Source organism: Hippoglossus hippoglossus, chromosome 6 (assembly GCF_009819705.1).
Source record: "Hippoglossus hippoglossus isolate fHipHip1 chromosome 6, fHipHip1.pri, whole genome shotgun sequence".
In the NCBI taxonomy this organism is placed as follows: domain Eukaryota; kingdom Metazoa; phylum Chordata; class Actinopteri; order Pleuronectiformes; family Pleuronectidae; genus Hippoglossus; species Hippoglossus hippoglossus.
The window spans coordinates 11,462,914-11,480,537 of NC_047156.1; the positions used below are offsets into that span (position 1 = coordinate 11,462,914).

The 17,624-nt window shown below is 41.4% G+C and overlaps 2 protein-coding genes across 16 annotated transcripts in view; both read left to right on the forward strand.

Annotated features, from left to right (window-relative positions):
- The window catches only part of pclob (piccolo presynaptic cytomatrix protein b), a 58,935-nt gene extending 52,644 nt beyond the window's left edge, over nt 1-6,291 (forward strand). For all 13 annotated transcript variants that reach the window (XM_034587280.1, XM_034587279.1, XM_034587281.1 and 10 more), the window contains 5 exons: nt 1,260-1,401; nt 1,488-1,546; nt 3,010-3,147; nt 3,268-3,413; nt 4,835-6,291. In XM_034587280.1, coding sequence (XP_034443171.1) covers nt 1,260-1,401; nt 1,488-1,546; nt 3,010-3,147; nt 3,268-3,413; nt 4,835-4,978 — 629 coding nt within the window. In that variant the 3' untranslated portion in view covers nt 4,979-6,291. The remainder of the gene's footprint in view (nt 1-1,259; nt 1,402-1,487; nt 1,547-3,009; nt 3,148-3,267; nt 3,414-4,834) is intronic.
- A 4,672-nt stretch (nt 6,292-10,963) lies between these two features.
- LOC117762737 (voltage-dependent calcium channel subunit alpha-2/delta-1) overlaps nt 10,964-17,624 on the forward strand; it is a 61,968-nt gene continuing 55,307 nt past the window's right edge. For 2 of the 3 annotated variants that reach the window (XM_034587309.1, XM_034587308.1), the window contains exons 1-2: nt 10,965-11,362; nt 17,496-17,577. In XM_034587309.1, coding sequence (XP_034443200.1) covers nt 11,274-11,362; nt 17,496-17,577 — 171 coding nt within the window. In that variant the 5' untranslated portion in view covers nt 10,965-11,273. Of the gene's footprint in view, nt 11,363-17,495; nt 17,578-17,624 lie in introns of all 3 variants that reach the window. The other variant, XM_034587310.1, reaches the window with a different exon arrangement.

Below are 17,624 nucleotides of genomic sequence, written 5' to 3' on the forward strand. Positions count from 1 at the left end.
CCGAGGACTTTGTGGCGCTGCTGTCTGTCTGTGTGTGTGCGCCATATGGATGAAGTAAAAAAAATTAAACATGCTCAGACACAGACAGGTATGGCACACAGACTCCCCACCCCTACCCTAGTCCTTTTCCATTCCTGCCACCTAAAACAAAAGGGGACTCAAATGAGAGACTGAACCAGTCAAACCAGGAAACACAGAAACATCGAGAGGTTCAAAAGTCACCATGGAGGCTCACTCTGCACTCACCGGCCAATGAGAGTAAAGCGGTCAGCTATCCATGAGCGGAACAGAAGTGTCAAGGGAAGGTGAGACAACATAGGATAAATAAATATTATTAATCCTACTGTATTCACTTTAATGCAATAAAACTAAAGAAACATAAATAGGAAACAAAATGAAGTTCATATAAGTAAATGTGTAAATAACTGAAGTAACAAATGAATCCAGGTGTCTCTCATTCAATGATTTTCATGTTTGTGTGTCTGTGAATGTACTTGTGTGCATATGCAAGTGCACATTTCTGTGGTTACTTTTGTCAGACATGATTGTGCTTTAATGACTTTGGGAACTGAATTCCCAGCTATTGCCTCTGAGTCACATATTTTATTTCAAACATAATGTAACTACCATTAGTCATCATTATAAAGCACATATAGGTGTAGCACAATGTGAAAGGCAAATAATGTATCCACCCAGTCTAGACAGAAACATTTCACATATGCCCTGAACGAATCCAGCTCTTCCATACTGTATAGAATGAGCATAGCTCAATGGCAGCCAGGAGCCAAGACCAAATAATTAAGTCTATGAAAGAACATTGATATTATCTGACTCTCAGTCCATTTTCATATGTGAATTAAACTCTGTGACCTTCATTTATTTGTAGTGAAGGGATTTGCTGAGTGTTAACGGAGGTTATGCACCCTACTGATGATTTCAAGGACAAACTGTCATATGATGAGCTGTTCCTCCCGGGATACGCTGTTATGTGATGCTCAGTCACAGCGTCACTGTCAGGGAGTGAGTGATAGCTGCGAGTCTCCAGTGTTTCAGGATGTCTGTTGGACACGCATGCATGTGTGGCAAAAGCTGTGTCAGTGGAGTTGTACTGTGTTCATGGGCAAACAATTTCCTGTAAATAGATGGATAGACAGACAGATAGATAGATAGACTGATAGACAGAAAGACAGATACATAGATACATAGATAGAAAGATAGATAGATATCTTCACCTGCACGCTTGTTCTTGCCACCCTCAGGACCAGGACACCGGCTGGGTGATGTCTCAGGGTCAGTGGTGCTGTCTGCCCCGAGTCTCATAGGAGACGCCTACGGAGGTCTGGACGGGGAAGAGGGAGCGGGCACTGGAGTTGACAGTGCCATTTTCCAAGTGCCACGCATGTAAGACCATTTGTGGCAGATTTTAAGCACAAAGATGGCGTCTGATGAATAAAGCATTGCTCATAATTTTGTTTTATTCCTCACAGTGGTAAGACTGTTCCCAACGGAACCGACAAAAACCAACTGGGAACCCCAGAAAATGAAGGCAAGTTCGAGAAATGACCTGTGTTCTTGAGGCTATGACAGAAAATGTACTGTTTTCTTCCTTGGTTGTAGGTCTCCACCTGCTGGATATTTTGAATAACGACACTATTTGAACCACTTGTTTAACCACCTCTAAACCATGTTTCTATAATGACACTATTCAATTGTGGAGTCAAGAGCTTATTGTCAATTAACAATATTCCGCCGGCATAATGCCTTAATGCGTGGCTCTGGATAGTGGAGGAGAAGTGGGTGTCACACTATCCGACCCGCTGTCATAACTATATCTACGTTTCATGTAGCTCAGGTGTCATGATGCCTCTCTTCCATCTCTAGTTTCAATTTGTAACAAAGAGCCCAAGGTCATTTTAGGCCGTAGCCTGACAGCTGTTTCACAGATGAGGGTGAGGAGGTCATTTCCATGGAGCCCTGAAGACTCTTTTAACACGTTTTACCCCGACCCTGTCTCAGCGGAACCCTTTCACTTAAATACCAATAGGAGCACATGGCAGTGACAGTGCAGAGATGTTCTCTGACCTGGTTTTACTCTGCAGTGAGCCCAGGTTAAGTGATGCATAATTGTTAAATAATTCAAATAAGCTTCAGTGACACTGCAAGTATACGCTTTTCTGTGGAACTGTAGAATCCTGCCTGTGCGTGGTACATGGTACAAGTATAAACCATGAGCCCTGCATTATATATAGAAATCTCCAACTTTAATGTAAATATATTATATATATACAGAGAGATACTTTATTGATCCCAAGGGAAATTTAGGCATCCAGTAGCAAACACAAGAACATAATATAATAAAAAGTAGACTTAATCTGCAGGGAGAAGAAAGTCCAGCCACCAGAAAAGCTGTCACTGTAAAGAAGTATGTGCTAATGGGGATATTGACAATACAGATATAAGATAACTAATTATAGATGATTGGAAATCTAAGGGAAGAGGTACTGATACGTAATATAAATATAATATAGATATACAGATTTAAAGATAAATAACTGAAGCTATACAAAGGTGTGCATTATACTAACATAGCCTGTAATTCAGCAGATGTAAGTGTATTTAAAAAAAAAGTGAAAACAGTGCAAGAATAAAGCTTAAAATATACGAAGAAGAAGAAAACCCACTGCTAGCCTGTTAGCCTGTTAGCTAGTCAGCTGTGTTTCCCTCCCACTGTTTGCATTGGTCACTGTGGTGGGTCATATTATTCACCGCTTAGCTGCGTGACGTGAATAACGTTTTCATTCATCACCTGATCCGTGGGTCACGTCACGTCCGGTGGATTTCCATCGTCAACGGTGGCGAAGACAACAACTCCCACGATCCCACGCTGCTTCACGACGTCATCAAACTTGTTCTGTTTGTATTGTTTTTCTTGAGCGACCCCTAGTGGCCGAAGTCACGCACTGCAGGCTGAGGAGCTGATCCCCTTATGTCTCTTTCGTTGTTGTGTAGCTGGTAAAACACAAGTAATAGGGGAGATCAAGGTCGCTCTCAAGAAGGAGGTGAAGCCAGAGGGAGACCAGCTGGTTTTGGAAATCCTTCAATGCAGAAACATCACGTACAAGTTCAAAAGCGCAGATCACCTACCAGGTCAGAACATATAAGTGTGTGTGTGTGTGTGCGATTATACTGTGTGTGTGTTTGTGATTTTGTGTTTCATTCATCAATCCATATTCATCATTTGTCTAATGATCTTGCAATTTCCCTCAGACCTGTACGTGAAGCTGTATGTGGTGAATGTGGCCACTCAGAAGAGGATCATCAAGAAGAAGACCCGAGTTTGTCGACATGACCGGGAGCCGTCTTTCAACGAGACCTTCAGGTTCCCCCTGAACCCAACCGGACACGCCATACAGGTACAACACACACCCACACCAGACAGACGTGAACACACAGATGTTGTGAACTGTGGCTCCGTCCAGATGTGTCAAACATAATGTTTCATAATGCCCCACTTTCATCACATTACATTTATTTTTGTGATATATTTTCTGCTGTTATAATCTACTGATTGGCCTAATTATCGTAGAAAGTAACTGTCGACAGAAACAACCTTCAAAACAGCTCAGTGCAGTGCTACATTGGAAGCTTGTAACATCTCCCATAACAAGTATTAACGCTGATTAGCGTACATTTATAAACCGGTCCGCAGCCTCGGGAAGCAGCAGGGAGATTTACCCCCAACTGTGGGGCTGCAGGATTTGAGCATCTAAAAGTAGCTCGGTAGTGACTTCTCCAAGGATAAAACATTCTCATGCTTGCTGAGAATCTTTTACGGTCAATGTTAAATGGAAGATGCATTTTGTAACATTAACAAGTTTCTGTCTGTCACATTATCTCCACCAAGGATATCCTGCTTTCGTTTTATCAGTGTGTGTGTTAGTTAGCAGGATAACCCCAAAACTACTGGATGGATTACCACGAAACTGAGTGGAAGGATGCAGGATGGGTCAGGAAAGAAGTTATAACATTTTGATGTGGATCCAGATAAGAGGGGGATCCAGGATTTTCTTTTCACTTTTTTAACCTTAGGAGATTGGGTGTTTTTGTTGATTTCTCAATGAATAATTCATAGAACTTGATGAAAAGAATCAGGCATGTTTAGGGGACCGATATGAGTGTGTGAAGATCGGTACAGATCCAAAGAAAAATCTAGTGAATTTAAATGTGGTGTTTTAAGGGGACTGGTGGGCCTTGGCTGAGGTATGCTCTCTACTGAGTGCCATTCCAGAACAGAACTAGAATAGTTTCCAGTCACCTTAAATCAAATCAAGCTGCACCAAACAGTACACAAACAGAGATATCAGTCCCCTAAATATGCCTGCTTGTCTTCATCAAAACCCAATAATTATTCCCTGGGAAATTGGTGAAAACATCAAAAAACCTGCAACGTTAAAGAAAGTCTGATTCGCCCCTGATACAGATCTGCACCAGAATGTAATTGGTTCTACCGTATGGCATCCTTCCACCAAGTTTCATGGTAATCTGACCAGTAGTTTTTGTTTAACTAAAAGACAAACAAAACCAATATAAAGGTAAGCTCCTTGGACGACACAAAAACATATCTATTTGTCATAATTCAGAGGTTAAACTTGTTTGTTTCTTTTTCGATGGGTTCAATAAATCGATCAGTAAATCAGAGTTTGAATTACTCATGGGGAATAACATGCTTTTACAAGTGCATATTAGAAGGGGCTGGCACTAACAACAACACTTAAAACAGTGATTAGAAAGCAGCAGGATGACGAATGTGTTCCTCTCTCCGATGTTTTTCCAGCTTTTCCTGGTGTCTAACGGCGGGAAGTTCATGAAGAAGACGCTGATAGGAGAAGCCTACATCTGGCTGGACAAGGCGGACATGAGAAAGAGAGCGGTCAGCTGGCACAAACTGTTTGTCAGCTCCAATCTGACCAACCCCTGAGCACCACAGCAACAACAAGAAGAAGAAGAAGAAGAAGGGGTAGCAGCTCAACGAAAGGTGAAGCCCATGTCACAGGTCCAATTTTGACAAAAAATGGATGAGGCAAAAAAAAAAAAGTGTTCAGGAAGAGGAAATAAAAAAACAAACAATTTGATGTAATTCCTCAGTTGATACGTTAAAAGAAGAAGTGAATAATGTGCTAATACCATAAGAATTGAATCAGTCCAACACTGCCAGCACACGTCCACCTCTTCCCATGTCAAGTCTCGGCCAGTTGTGGGCTTTGCTCGTAGGATGCAAACGTGCAAATGCCACATCAGGCACTGAAACAGACTCAACAGCAATATGGCTTTTGAGAGCAGTGATGTCTTTCCCACCATAGTTCCAACCCCATGATCCACATTAGACACGGTTGTTTTGGTGCTGTGCCACTGAGCGAACATATCTATGAGAGGGGGGACATGATTTAAAAGTTGAATTTCACCTGAATGAGCTTCGTGTTTTGTCCTGTGACATTCATCGTTGTACTGCCCACATGATGCTTGTGACGTAATGTAATGATGGAGGAATGCTTAGTGTTTGTATGATAGTCAGTTTTATGAAAAATAAGAAAAAACTAAAACAACAAAGCCTTTACGTAGAACTGAGTCAAACAGCTGACTTTCGTTGTGGGATGAAGATAAACATGTACAGCACTTCAGATGTAGATATCACACATGCCGATTACAGAACATATCAGAGAATCACATTGTACAGTGTGATGTTTATGTAGTATACAAAGATATCAGATTTAGAATATATCCAAATACGATATACATATAATATAGAATGTCAGAAGGTTATATATGATTAGATATACACTTATGATCTCTCTATCTATGATCTAGATTGAGGCCGTGGGTGGCGCACTGACAATCCACTAGGCTACTTTAGTCGATGGCGTATGCAGTCGTGTAGACTGCCATGTGAATGTGGACCTATGTGAGTAAATGGCTCCTTCGGTCCTGTGATCACACTGACGCACCACTAGATCTTCAGCAGGGCTGCGATAGATTTAAAAATAACGGTCAAGGTCAACATCCATCGACATGTTGCCATTTCACTGGCATGTCACCGTGCGGGGCAGTTTAGAATCACAACAAAACAAATCGCTTGTTGTGCTCTGAAGCCCAAAGCACGTTGTGTTGAATGTTCCAAACCAACTGTTGAGGATGACGAGGATTTATCACATACATCCGCTGTCATGTGTGCGGCGTTTTACTTTCAGGCTGTTGTTGTGCTCAGAGTATGCTAAATATTTCTTTCTGTGTAGCTGTGATCACACTGTTGGAATGGACATGTGATTCACACACGTTGTGTCAAAACCATGCGTCGACCTGCAACTGTCGGTTTGACAGCTCTGCTTTTTTCGTGCATTAGTAAAACACCCTGGTCTGAGTCCCCCCCCCCAAAAAAAAAAATAATTAAGAAAAATTGTTCTTATCAGTCAAATGTCAAGGTTCCTCTGTGTGTCTGGCTGTGCTGTAAAAGTCACTGTACTGTTTTGTGTCAGTGAACCAGCCTCTTTCACTGCCTGTGACCAAAACGCTCACTCAGGCCCGCTGGGGTTCAGTCATATCGAGTCGGGAGAGAAAACGTGGGGCCACGTCGCAGTGCTAATGTTTGAGCAAGTGACCTGTGTATTCATTTTCAAATGATTTGCCACCATAGCTGCAGAATGAAATCAAGTGAACCTTTGTCGGTGTATTTAGGCATATCACAGGGCTTATGCAATTTTTTTTAGAATTAAATATAAAAAAAAAGGAAACAATAAATACACTTGGAACAGAATGTCACTTGAATCTCTCAGCAAAGGAAAACACAAAGAGGATTTAGTATGGAAGGGAACAAGGTGGATTTTTCAGATGATTATTTTGCTGTGCCAACCTTCAGATTTTTATTTCCAGACTCACTAGTTCTTTTGAAGTACTTCTATGCAACATAGATGTGTTTGAATGCATTTCTGTTTTGGAATTAAATGATTTACCTGTAAACATTAAGTCTTAAAAATATGTCTATAGAAAATAACTTTAATTTATACATCACTGAGAGAAAATATTGAATACAAAGTAAATGTATAATTTTTTTAACTGATTTTAATATATATTGATGTTAACCGCTGTTAATATCTACATGGAGCTTGTGCACTTTATTATTAAATATTGTTTATTTTTCTTGTTTCATTTTGAACTGTCATGACATGCAAGATTATGTGTTTTGTGTTTCTGCACTGAAATGAACAGAATCGTGGAGTATGTGGTGGCAGAGAATATTGTGGTGTCCATTTTTTATCCACGAGGCAAAAGAAAAATACGCAAACATGTTGGGGTTCCTATACACGATGCACAAACTGGGGAGAAGTCCCCACATCACGCTTGTAGTCAGAACAGTCGATGTACAAAGTACAGTAAAAAAAAAAAGACATATTCCCTCAGTGCTCAGTCATGACTGTTTAGCCCCTCGTGTTCCATTAGACGTTCCTCGAGCTAAATGCTGTTTGTTTGTTCAGATCAGATGTTGCCTGTAATTGTGAATCCATCCATTTGCTGTTGTCCTGAGGGGTGTGAATGTGACATGTGTACATAAAGTGTTTATTTTCTACAAAGATTGAATGTTTATATTGTCCAAAGTTTGAGCATGTGAGTGTCGGGAAAAAAAAAGAAAATCACAAAAGACTTAATAATTGTACAGCAATGCGTGTCTATAGTTGTGTAAGGGGAGTTGACTGTGTAATCAAAAACATGTGCTGTCAACCAATGGCTGTCTGTGCAACCACGTCCTGTAAACGGCTGAAACAACACAAAGGGGAAAAAAAAAAAATATCAACTCAACTTCAATAGTTATCTGAGACTTTATGTTTTGGATGTTGCATGTTTTGTTGATGGTTTGTCAGTATATTTTGCCTACAGATTATGTTTAAAAGAGACAGAATATGTATAGATTTATCTGTATGCTGACTGTAAAGAATTATGCTCACTTCAGTGTAAAAACAAAGAATCTAATGTTATGGTTTTGTGGTTGTACACAGGATGTGTTGAGATATTATGCAAAATGTGCTGTAAAAAAAATCAGCTGTCCCCCCCCCCACCCCGAGTCTAAAGAATAAATATTAAGAAGAGCTATATTACACATGTGGATGTGAGCTTGGTTTGTTTCTGACATTTTGACTCGTCATTGCAAGAATAGCAACAGAGTGTTCTTGATCCTATCACTAGGTGGTGCCAAAGTGATTCGCCGTGGTTGTATTGGTAGAGAACATTTATAAAGTAAGAAAACCTTTTTTATTTTTGACGTAAAATTGTATTATTATTTTATCTTATATTATTTGAATATTTTATCATAATCAAAGGCAAGTGGAGCTCATATATTTTCTCTGCTTCCTGATGCTTTCTTGCTCCTCAAATCAATGATAAATCATTGGAGAGCATGGATTTATGAACAGGGATGGCAATCTGTGGTTCAGAACATTATTGAAGATTATTTTAATTTATTGTAATTGGCCACTTTTTTCTCTACCTTGTTTAATGAAATTATCCTCAACATTAACATGTCTATCTGGTTATTGAAAAAATCTTGACAATATGTGCTTTTACAAACTTTGATTTTAATTTGATTGATTTTAAAATCAAAATATTTACTTCATTACTAACATGTCACAGATTTCCTCTATATAGTTGTAGGTTGGAAATTGTATGCATTTGATAACTTATTTAGCTGTGATATGAGACATGGCCACTGTGAGGCAGCATTGACTCAGGATAATTATCTGAGTTTGAGCAGCTTGGCTGTTGTAGAGAAGATTCCCCTTGTTCTTTAAGAAGTGGATGGTATTAGACCATTTAAAAAACTCAAATAATAATAATTAATATGTGGCCTTCTCATTCAGATATACTGATAGAAATATCCTACAATAATTTTGACACAAACACTTCTGTGTTATCAGCTTTAATAGAACTGAAATTGTAAAATCAGCAAGAAGGAGTTTAAAAGTCAAGCAAAGCAGCCAAAGAATGAATCACTGGTAATAATCATTGATTTGATTTGAACAATATCGTTTTTTAATCGAGCAGATCTTGTGATTTGAATGCATTACCACTAGGTGGCAGTATCATCTATCAAATAACCTAAATTTAAACTGAACGATATAATTGCTCTATAACAAGTGGTGGTTTTACACATTACTACACATTACCAATGAGGTCTACAGGTGGATTTCACTTCTGCAGACAGGACGACAATATTATAGCCTAATAGCTACAAAGGATATGGTGTGATTATTCATTTAGGATACATTCAGATGTTTAAAAATAATTATGTTTACATTGTTTGGTAACTTACACAAGAAAATATGCAGGAACATACGACAAACCAAGGTTCACTATGTAATATTGGCTTGGCCATGTGTCTCAGGCTTTAGACAAACATACACTGCCTCACTATTGTTTTTTATTCTACTCTTTTACCAATGTCTATTTCTAGCAGCGCAGTCATTAGTCTGACAGCTCGTCCTTTTGTAGCATGAGATGTTCCCTTTTAATAAAAAAAATACTGAATGGGGAAATCTGCAGAGGGGGCCTCCACCTCTCCACCCTGCTCTTTGCTATTATGCTCCTCCACTCCGAGCCTCCTCTTCAGTTCTCACCGTTCACTTACTTTTCTCCATCCCATCAGCAGGTGCGTCTGTTCGTCTGCTGGTGGGGAAATGAGTGTGAGGAAGGTGTGTGGCGAGAAAGAACGTGGACAGAGTGATGCGGCGCCGAGTAAAGAGATGGGGATGGTGGAAAAACTAAGGGGGGGGGGGGGTTAGCCACAGTGCAGTGCAGTGAGAGGAGGGGGGGAGCTGGGGATGGGAGAGACAAAGAGAGGTGGAGGGGGACACGCAAGATGGTGTGTGGTTGCCAGGCAACGATTGATAACCAAATCCCCAAGCATCCTGCTTGTGTTGCCCAGCCCTCCCTTCAGGCCTGACTTACACACACACACACACACACACACACACACACACACGCACACACGCACACACGCACACGGTGTTATCTTCATTTAAAATGATGACAGAAACTGTGATTTCATATTCTGCGGTGGGAGCTTGTATGTATTTCATTTAAAATATATATAAACATATATAATTCATATATTGTGTAAGTTCTTCATCTAAGGGTGCTCGACACAGAGCGATCTTATAAAACAGGTCGTCTGTGTGGTGGACGGCCCTGTGATTCATCTGGCTTTTAACTGTACTTTTCTCGTAAGGTTCTACACGATGGGCTGTGTGTGAAATCAATATGAACATCTGTCACTCAGTGATCCACCAACCGTTGCTCTGATTGCTGCCACTCATGTTACCAGCATGGCTGATAGTGACTGGCAAAGATTGTGCCATCAAGGTGTGGAAATTACCCCCTTGAGGTTTGTTTAGGGATTGCAAGGTTGGCATTTTAAAGAGCAAAACGTGCATCTGCATTCAAGAGCGCATGTGTTCCTGGTGCCTGTCAGACTGTGGACCCTCCTTGGAGCAGGAGGATTTCTTTTATTTTGTTTTATTATATAAGGAGGTAAAGAACAATTTGTTGCTCCCATTATGGAATGCTGACCAGGAGGGAGGGGGTTTATATAGTCTTTATATATAAAAAGAACACGTTTTTAATGCAATATTTTGCATTACTATACCATTCAGACCAGAGCATATAGACAGTCTTAACTGCAATAAGAGCAGTAAAGAGTGGAGCACAAAGACAGAAGTCTCCATGACAAGATTGGAGGAGCATATGTGATGCTTTTTCTCTGGATTGAAAAGGAGGGGAGACAACGGTGTGTGTGTGTGTGTGTGTGAGAGAGAGAGAGAGAGAGAGAGAGAGAGAGAGAGTGTGTGTGTGTGAGAGTGTGTGTGACAGATAGAGAGGGAGAGAGAGAAAGAGAGAGAGAGGGAGGGAGGGAGAGGGTGTGTGAGTGTGTGACAGAGAGAGAGAGAGAGAGAGCGCTCCACTACCTGTTGTGGCGCTGGATGGCCGGTGATCAGATTAGAGGTGTCAGGGTTGGTTAATCTGTGGGGGAGCGACAGTCTGCCACTCACGCTACTCCTGCTCTTGCTCCTGCTGCTCCTCCTGCTGCTCCTGCTGCTCCTGCTCCTGCTCCTGCTCCTGCTCACCACCTCTCCCATCCACCGGCTGCAGGAGGGGACTGGATCACATTTGGTGTTGACGTGCGTCGGGGAATTTCCCCCCAGCTTCCAATCTTTTTTTTTTTTTTTTTTGCAATGTATACCTGCAGGGTGCCAGCCTGGGTGTTCCTGGTCCTGGTGTGGCAGGGCGGCTGTCTGGCATCGCAGTTTCCGACACAGCTCATGTAAGTAAACGATCCTGATATTTGATGTTCGCAGTCGTTCAGAGTGTTTACATTTAATGAGCCACTCTCTGTGCACGGGCTGCGAGGTACGTGCACGCACGGGGGGTGTGAGTGAGAGCTGGGCGGTGCAGGCTTCATTCATGCACCGGTGGTGGTCGTCCAGGGGCGGACGCGTGCAGGGGTGAGGCGGTGTTCCAGCTCCTCTGTGGCCGCCTCGCCTCCAGCCGCTGGCTCATGTCGGTCGCCGACGATCAGCAGCTTGTCACCGGGGGACGAATGTGGCCACCGTGAAGTTGTGGAGGAGTTGGAGTGACCGCACCTGCTCCTTCTCCTTCAGGCAAAATGAAAACAAAAAAGTTCTACCAACACAGCCACTCCACTCTGTGTAAATCTATTTTCAGTTTAGGCTGTATGCATGTGTCACTGATGGAAAATCTACATGTTGTGTATGAAACTATATTTAAGCATGGACAGCATCAGAAAATGTTTAGCCTAGTGAATGTTATAAACCAATTTATAGAAAACAATATTAGCAGGTTTTTGCACCATTTATTAATATTGGTGTCAATGACTAATAACTAGTACATACATGTTATTCATTTATTTATTTTACCATCTCTTAAAATGCATATGAGACCTGACCAAAGAGGCAGTAAAACAGCAAAAAGTCACATTTATTCATTCTACTAAGTCTGCATGCTAACACATTTTCACTCTACATACCTGTAAGTAATTTTACCGGATTTTTACTCAAATTGAAATTTGTTCATTGGACAAAACCTAAATATAATCAACAGTCAGACCTTTCCAATATCTTTTGCAAGCATATCACGGAAATATTCTAAATACTGCTCAGTATTATACAGTAGTCAAGAGTTATAGAAACATATACTGATACTTTAATGCAAAAAGTCATCAAAGAACCACCGCTGCATATTCGGTTGCAGGAAATACTGTGTGTATGTTCTCTGCCCTTTGGTCAACGCACAATTAGTGATGGCAAATAACATCTGTATTTGTGCAGCCCCCTCCTACCAAATCTGCTGGATGCTCATTGTCGATTTGTGAATGAGTGAGTAAGTATATAGGGTGTGAGTGAATACGTTTGAAAAGCCAGTTCTTAAGGTGCTCCATACAAAATACAAGGTGCTCCATACAAAATACAAATACATTCAAAAATAAATTATACAAGTCGAAAAGTGTTCATAGAGGCAGCCTGCCTTGTGTTTGGTGACCATTCATTTCATTTAATTTCATTACATTCATTTCATTATCCATTCAACATCACTATCTTCATATTTCCATGTCCTTTCTTGGTTTTGGTTTGGTTGCTAAATTCAATTTCCATTAGACGTAGACAGGTTGTGGAGGGCTCTTACTTTCAGTCCTTGGCAGAAGGAAATCTATCGCCTGGATCATCATCTTACAATTTAAAAAAAAACAAGATATATTCCTTAGAACTAAAAGCAGTGTACATACATTGATTGGTCTTTTAACGTAATGACCCGACACATAAACTGATCAAATCAAAAAAGTACTGATCATGTAAAGGTTTTGGTGTCTACCTTGTTTGGTCTGGACCTCAGGACTTTTCAGAGAGAACCAAAATAACAGGTCCCTCGGACCGCGGGCTGGACCAACGGACAGAAGAGGTGGTCTTGGTCTGGATCAAACTTGGCTGTGTTAGATTGCAGTGTGAAATTGGATAGTTTGAAATTTCTGACCAGTTGCAGGGAGTTGAGACAGCATCACACAATAAAATAAGGAAAAAAAAGCGGAAGCGGCTCATAGGACTACTTGTAGATTACACTTCCGAGGATATGTTTAAACGACAAGGACGTTCATTGTGCTGGTAGTAATAACTTATGATATTATAATGGCATAGAAATTAAGGGAGTGAACCGGTTCATTCATTCTCTCCAACAGAAACATATTTTTTTTCTCTGCACTTTATTCAAAAAAGTTAGCGAATACACTGGACTGGAATGGACATCAAACGCATGCAGCCCACGTAGGTGATGATGACAGCACGTAAGAAGATCATAAAACATTCTGTGGTGTGCTCCCTAGATGGAAACCTGAAAACAAAACTGACTTAAATGTAAACACTGTAACAAAGACAAGAACTTTCATTCGGACTATGGTCCAGACTTTCCTTTGTGACAACGCCCTAAATATCTACTGAACCCGTTAATACTCAGGGCACTAAACTTTGTGTATGACTTCAGTTCATATGATAAAACAGGAAACCATCCTTTTCACATCAAGGCCCTTTTCAGAACTTCAGCCACACTGGAAAGGGATGGAATTGGCCACTTGGGCATTAATGAAAACAACGGAGCTTTAAGCGGAGCTCCATGGGTTGTTTGGGTGCATCACTGTTGGTGTTTCCATGCCCCATCCTGCCCAGACTGGACCACGTCTGTCTCTGCCTCTGTAATTAAACCAGTTTAACGCAGCCTCCTATCGAGGTGCACACTGTGGGCCAGCTCATTACTTTGTTGAGTTCCACAGTAATGATACCACAACCACATCTGTATTTTTTCTTTCTCTTTCGTTCTTGTATCGTCTCTCCGCCTGTCTTTCTGTTTTGCTCTCATTTGCTCTTCCTGTGTCTGAAAAACAATGTAGGGCAGTGTCTGACCCAGTTGCCATTTGTATGTGTGTGTGTGTGTGTGTGTTAATTATCCAGTGTAGTACCAGAGGCTGCAGTAATCAAAGCCTAGCAACCAGAGCAGAAAGATTTTGCTGCTTCAGCACAGCAACATTGACTTCATAACTATAAAGTGTCCGAATCATCACAATTGTTATTTTAGTCATTGATACGAGTTTACAATATAAACGTGTGAAACACAGTGTGGCAGATGGTGAGATAACAAGCACTGCTCTCAACTTAAAAAGAGCTAAAATGAGCAGCGTGAGTCACGATTTCAGGTGGTGATGCAACTTAACGTACATCAACCACAGCAGACCGACAGCAGGACTCACCTCATGGTATTTATGAAGCGTTGCCATTAAACCAAGTCGGGACCTCAAAGGATGTTTGGCAACGCGTGATTTAATGATGAGGACTTCATTGATTTTCCATGTCCTTGGATAATACTGTACATCTGGTTGTTTAATGCCTATTTAGTAAACAAATTTGTGAATAGAGCAATGGACTTTGGGGAGGAGCATAACTTTCTATTTTATGGTCATTTACTGTATGAAATGAAGCAGGTGAGCACTTTAGAGCAATATTTGACTCAGTGTTTGATATTTGCGCTCACACACAAATATAAGATGTTTTCAGACATGCTTTGAAGTCCAGAAGTTTTCCTGAAAATATTTCAAAGGGCTGCAAACATTTTCCAGAACAAGTCCTTCAAGCCCCCTTTGTAAAATGTGAGGACATTTCAGAGTGAGTGAGGATACAAAACAAAAAGAACACAAATATTTCAGGGTGAAGAAGCGATACCATGCACGTAGAAGAACAACGAGATTGGGAGGTTTTAACGATAAGTGGCGATGCTGGTTTAGAATGTGGCTTAAAAGAAAGCATGTGACTATACATGGCAGATTTATACATTATGTCCTCCCTCCTCCGTGCTCTATCCAGGCTCCACCCCTCGTCTAAATGTTCCAGACACTTCTTGTGTTGTTGTGAACTAGTCAAACCCAGACAATCACCTGCTGTGCTCTTCATATGTGAAAGACTAAACTCGGCTATAACAAAGTTAATAAACACACAAGAGATTCAATAACATGTGAGAAAGAGGCTCAGTTATAAATCTGCAGATGAGACCCTTCACTAAGGGCTTTGACAAAATGTCCCAAATATATTTTGGGAAAAAAGGGGAAAGTGCACTGAAGAAAAGTCCATGTCATTCAGATTGGACATGCACACATGCACCGTCTGGGTTGACTCATCCATTTGTCAGCACCTGGGAGTTTTTGTTATAGAGATTTACACTGATAGCCGTAGATTTCACAGAAGCTGAACTCAGGAGAGATGGCCCTCTGCTTCTCTGAATGTCAAGCAAGTCCCTGGAACACGCACACACACACACACACACACACACACACACACACACACACACACACACACACACACACACACACACACACACACACACACACACACTCATTGACTTGTCAATGCTTCAGGCTAAAATCCCATACAATCAGCTGTTAGTAGATTTGGGGACAAGGGTTGGACAGAGAGCAGATAAAGACAAGATGGGAGAAGAGAGTGAACGAGAGGTGAGACGAGGACAAAAGAGGAGAAGCAGTTTCTCATTATGTCACCGTGTAGCAATGCTTATAAAGACTGTGATTTATCTGCCAAATATGTTCACATACTGGGAATCTGACTGGGTGTGTTGCTCTCAAATGTACGCATAGAATTTACACATAGAGTATGCAAGCCAACTGAAAAGCAAAAGCAGACAGAGTAAGCCTAAGGTATAAAATATGATATGAAACATATTAGAAAAATAAACTTAATTGTGATCATGAGTGCACAGTACAAATACGACTCTAACACATTACGCTCTGTCAGTACCAGTGTTAAAAGTACTTTATCATCGGGCAATATTCTCCGCTAGTGTTTCTCAAATGTTCTAGAACTGGATAATAAGACCGAAAAGCAGATCTCATGCTTCATTAAAGGTTGTGATTTGCCCAGTGGCCAGCTCCAGTCCTCTGGTTCTACTGATCCTTTTGCATTGGTTGGCAGCTTAACAAGGAGTAAACCTATAGGACTGGTGACTAAACCAATCTGAGATCTATGTAAATTTGTTTCAAAAAGCCCAAAAGTTCTAGCAAGCCTCAGTCAGCGGTGTTTTCCACAATCTCTAAAGCATCTGGCTTTTTGGAATTATGGGACAGCAGCTGAATGGAGCCTGACCCAAACCCCACAAACTCTCTTTTTTTTCCTAAACAGTTTCAAACTGTGTTATATGCCCTCTGGTATTCTCTCTCCGTCTCTCTCTCGTGCAAAGTGTCTCATCTTTCTTCGCTAGTGTTCTTACTTTGAATTCACCTCATCCACTGTGGATTTTGTGTCCCTGATGCACATTTCCCATTTCTTTACCGTCTTCTTGATCTTCCGTACCGCCCTCTTTTTGTTTGCATCTTACCAACTCCCTCAGCCGCGTTGAGCATCAGAGGAGATGTTTTGCACAAATACTGCAACTTGCCAGACTTTCATTTCACTGCTGCACTTGTCGGGAACATTTTCTGGGTATACGTGTCTGTTTATTCCACTGTGTGTTTGTGGGACTATAATTTTTCTCTCCGCCATTAGGGGGAGGTCACGGCTGGGTCTGTGTTATTGTGAATACAGAGCAGTATCTGTATCCCATACGAACCTGTTATTATTCTCATGCAATATTAATGTGACCGCCTCTGTGTCTGTGTGTATGTGTGTGCAGACTATATGGGGAATTTATGCACCGACATGCACACAAGTATTTTGTTACTGCAAGCCTCATACCAGGTGAACCCCCACTTATTAGTCAGATTATTCAGGGTGTCACTTAATGCACACGGTGTTAGGTCTTTGTCATTCTCCTCTCCTACCTTATCTCCATCCACTGCCACTGTGTTCAAGGAGGGATGGACTACGTCAGTATATTATAATGCATGTGAGCTTACTGTGCTTTGACAAGATGATTGGACGAGGATGAAAGGGAGGTATAATCCAATGTGTGCACCATGCAGGCTGGCCCTCATGTCCCCGGAGCTCTTTGATACACAGAGCAGTACACCGGTCCAGGCCACCTCCTGCCTCTCACCTGTCCACTCACATCGCCATCTCCGGCCACAGCGCCGGCTGACGCCCGTGTGATTGGTTGACATCACGCTTGAACTCTCACAAAGTAATCGTATTGGTTGACACCCGGTGACACGTGTTGGATTAGATGGCATTGTATTTGTTCCCGGTGATGCGCGTGTGATTGGTTGACACTTTTCCTGACCTATTAGAGCGATTCCCTTTGGCCCTGTTTGTTTTGAAGCCGTGCAGCTGGACGGTCCTTGTTAGAAGGTAGACGTGAGAAAGGTTGATTGACAGTCTAATTACAATGTGAAATGTCTGCGATGTGTCGTCTGCTTGCATCTGATTCATCGTGTGCATTGCTTTGTCCCTTAGGATTAAAGAATGGGTGGATCAGATGCAGAAGGAGCTCGTGACCCTGGCAGACACGGCCACAGGCGGGATGAGCCTCACACAGGTAGAAACACCTCAACCATAGACACGCATGCATTATCCAAATTCAAC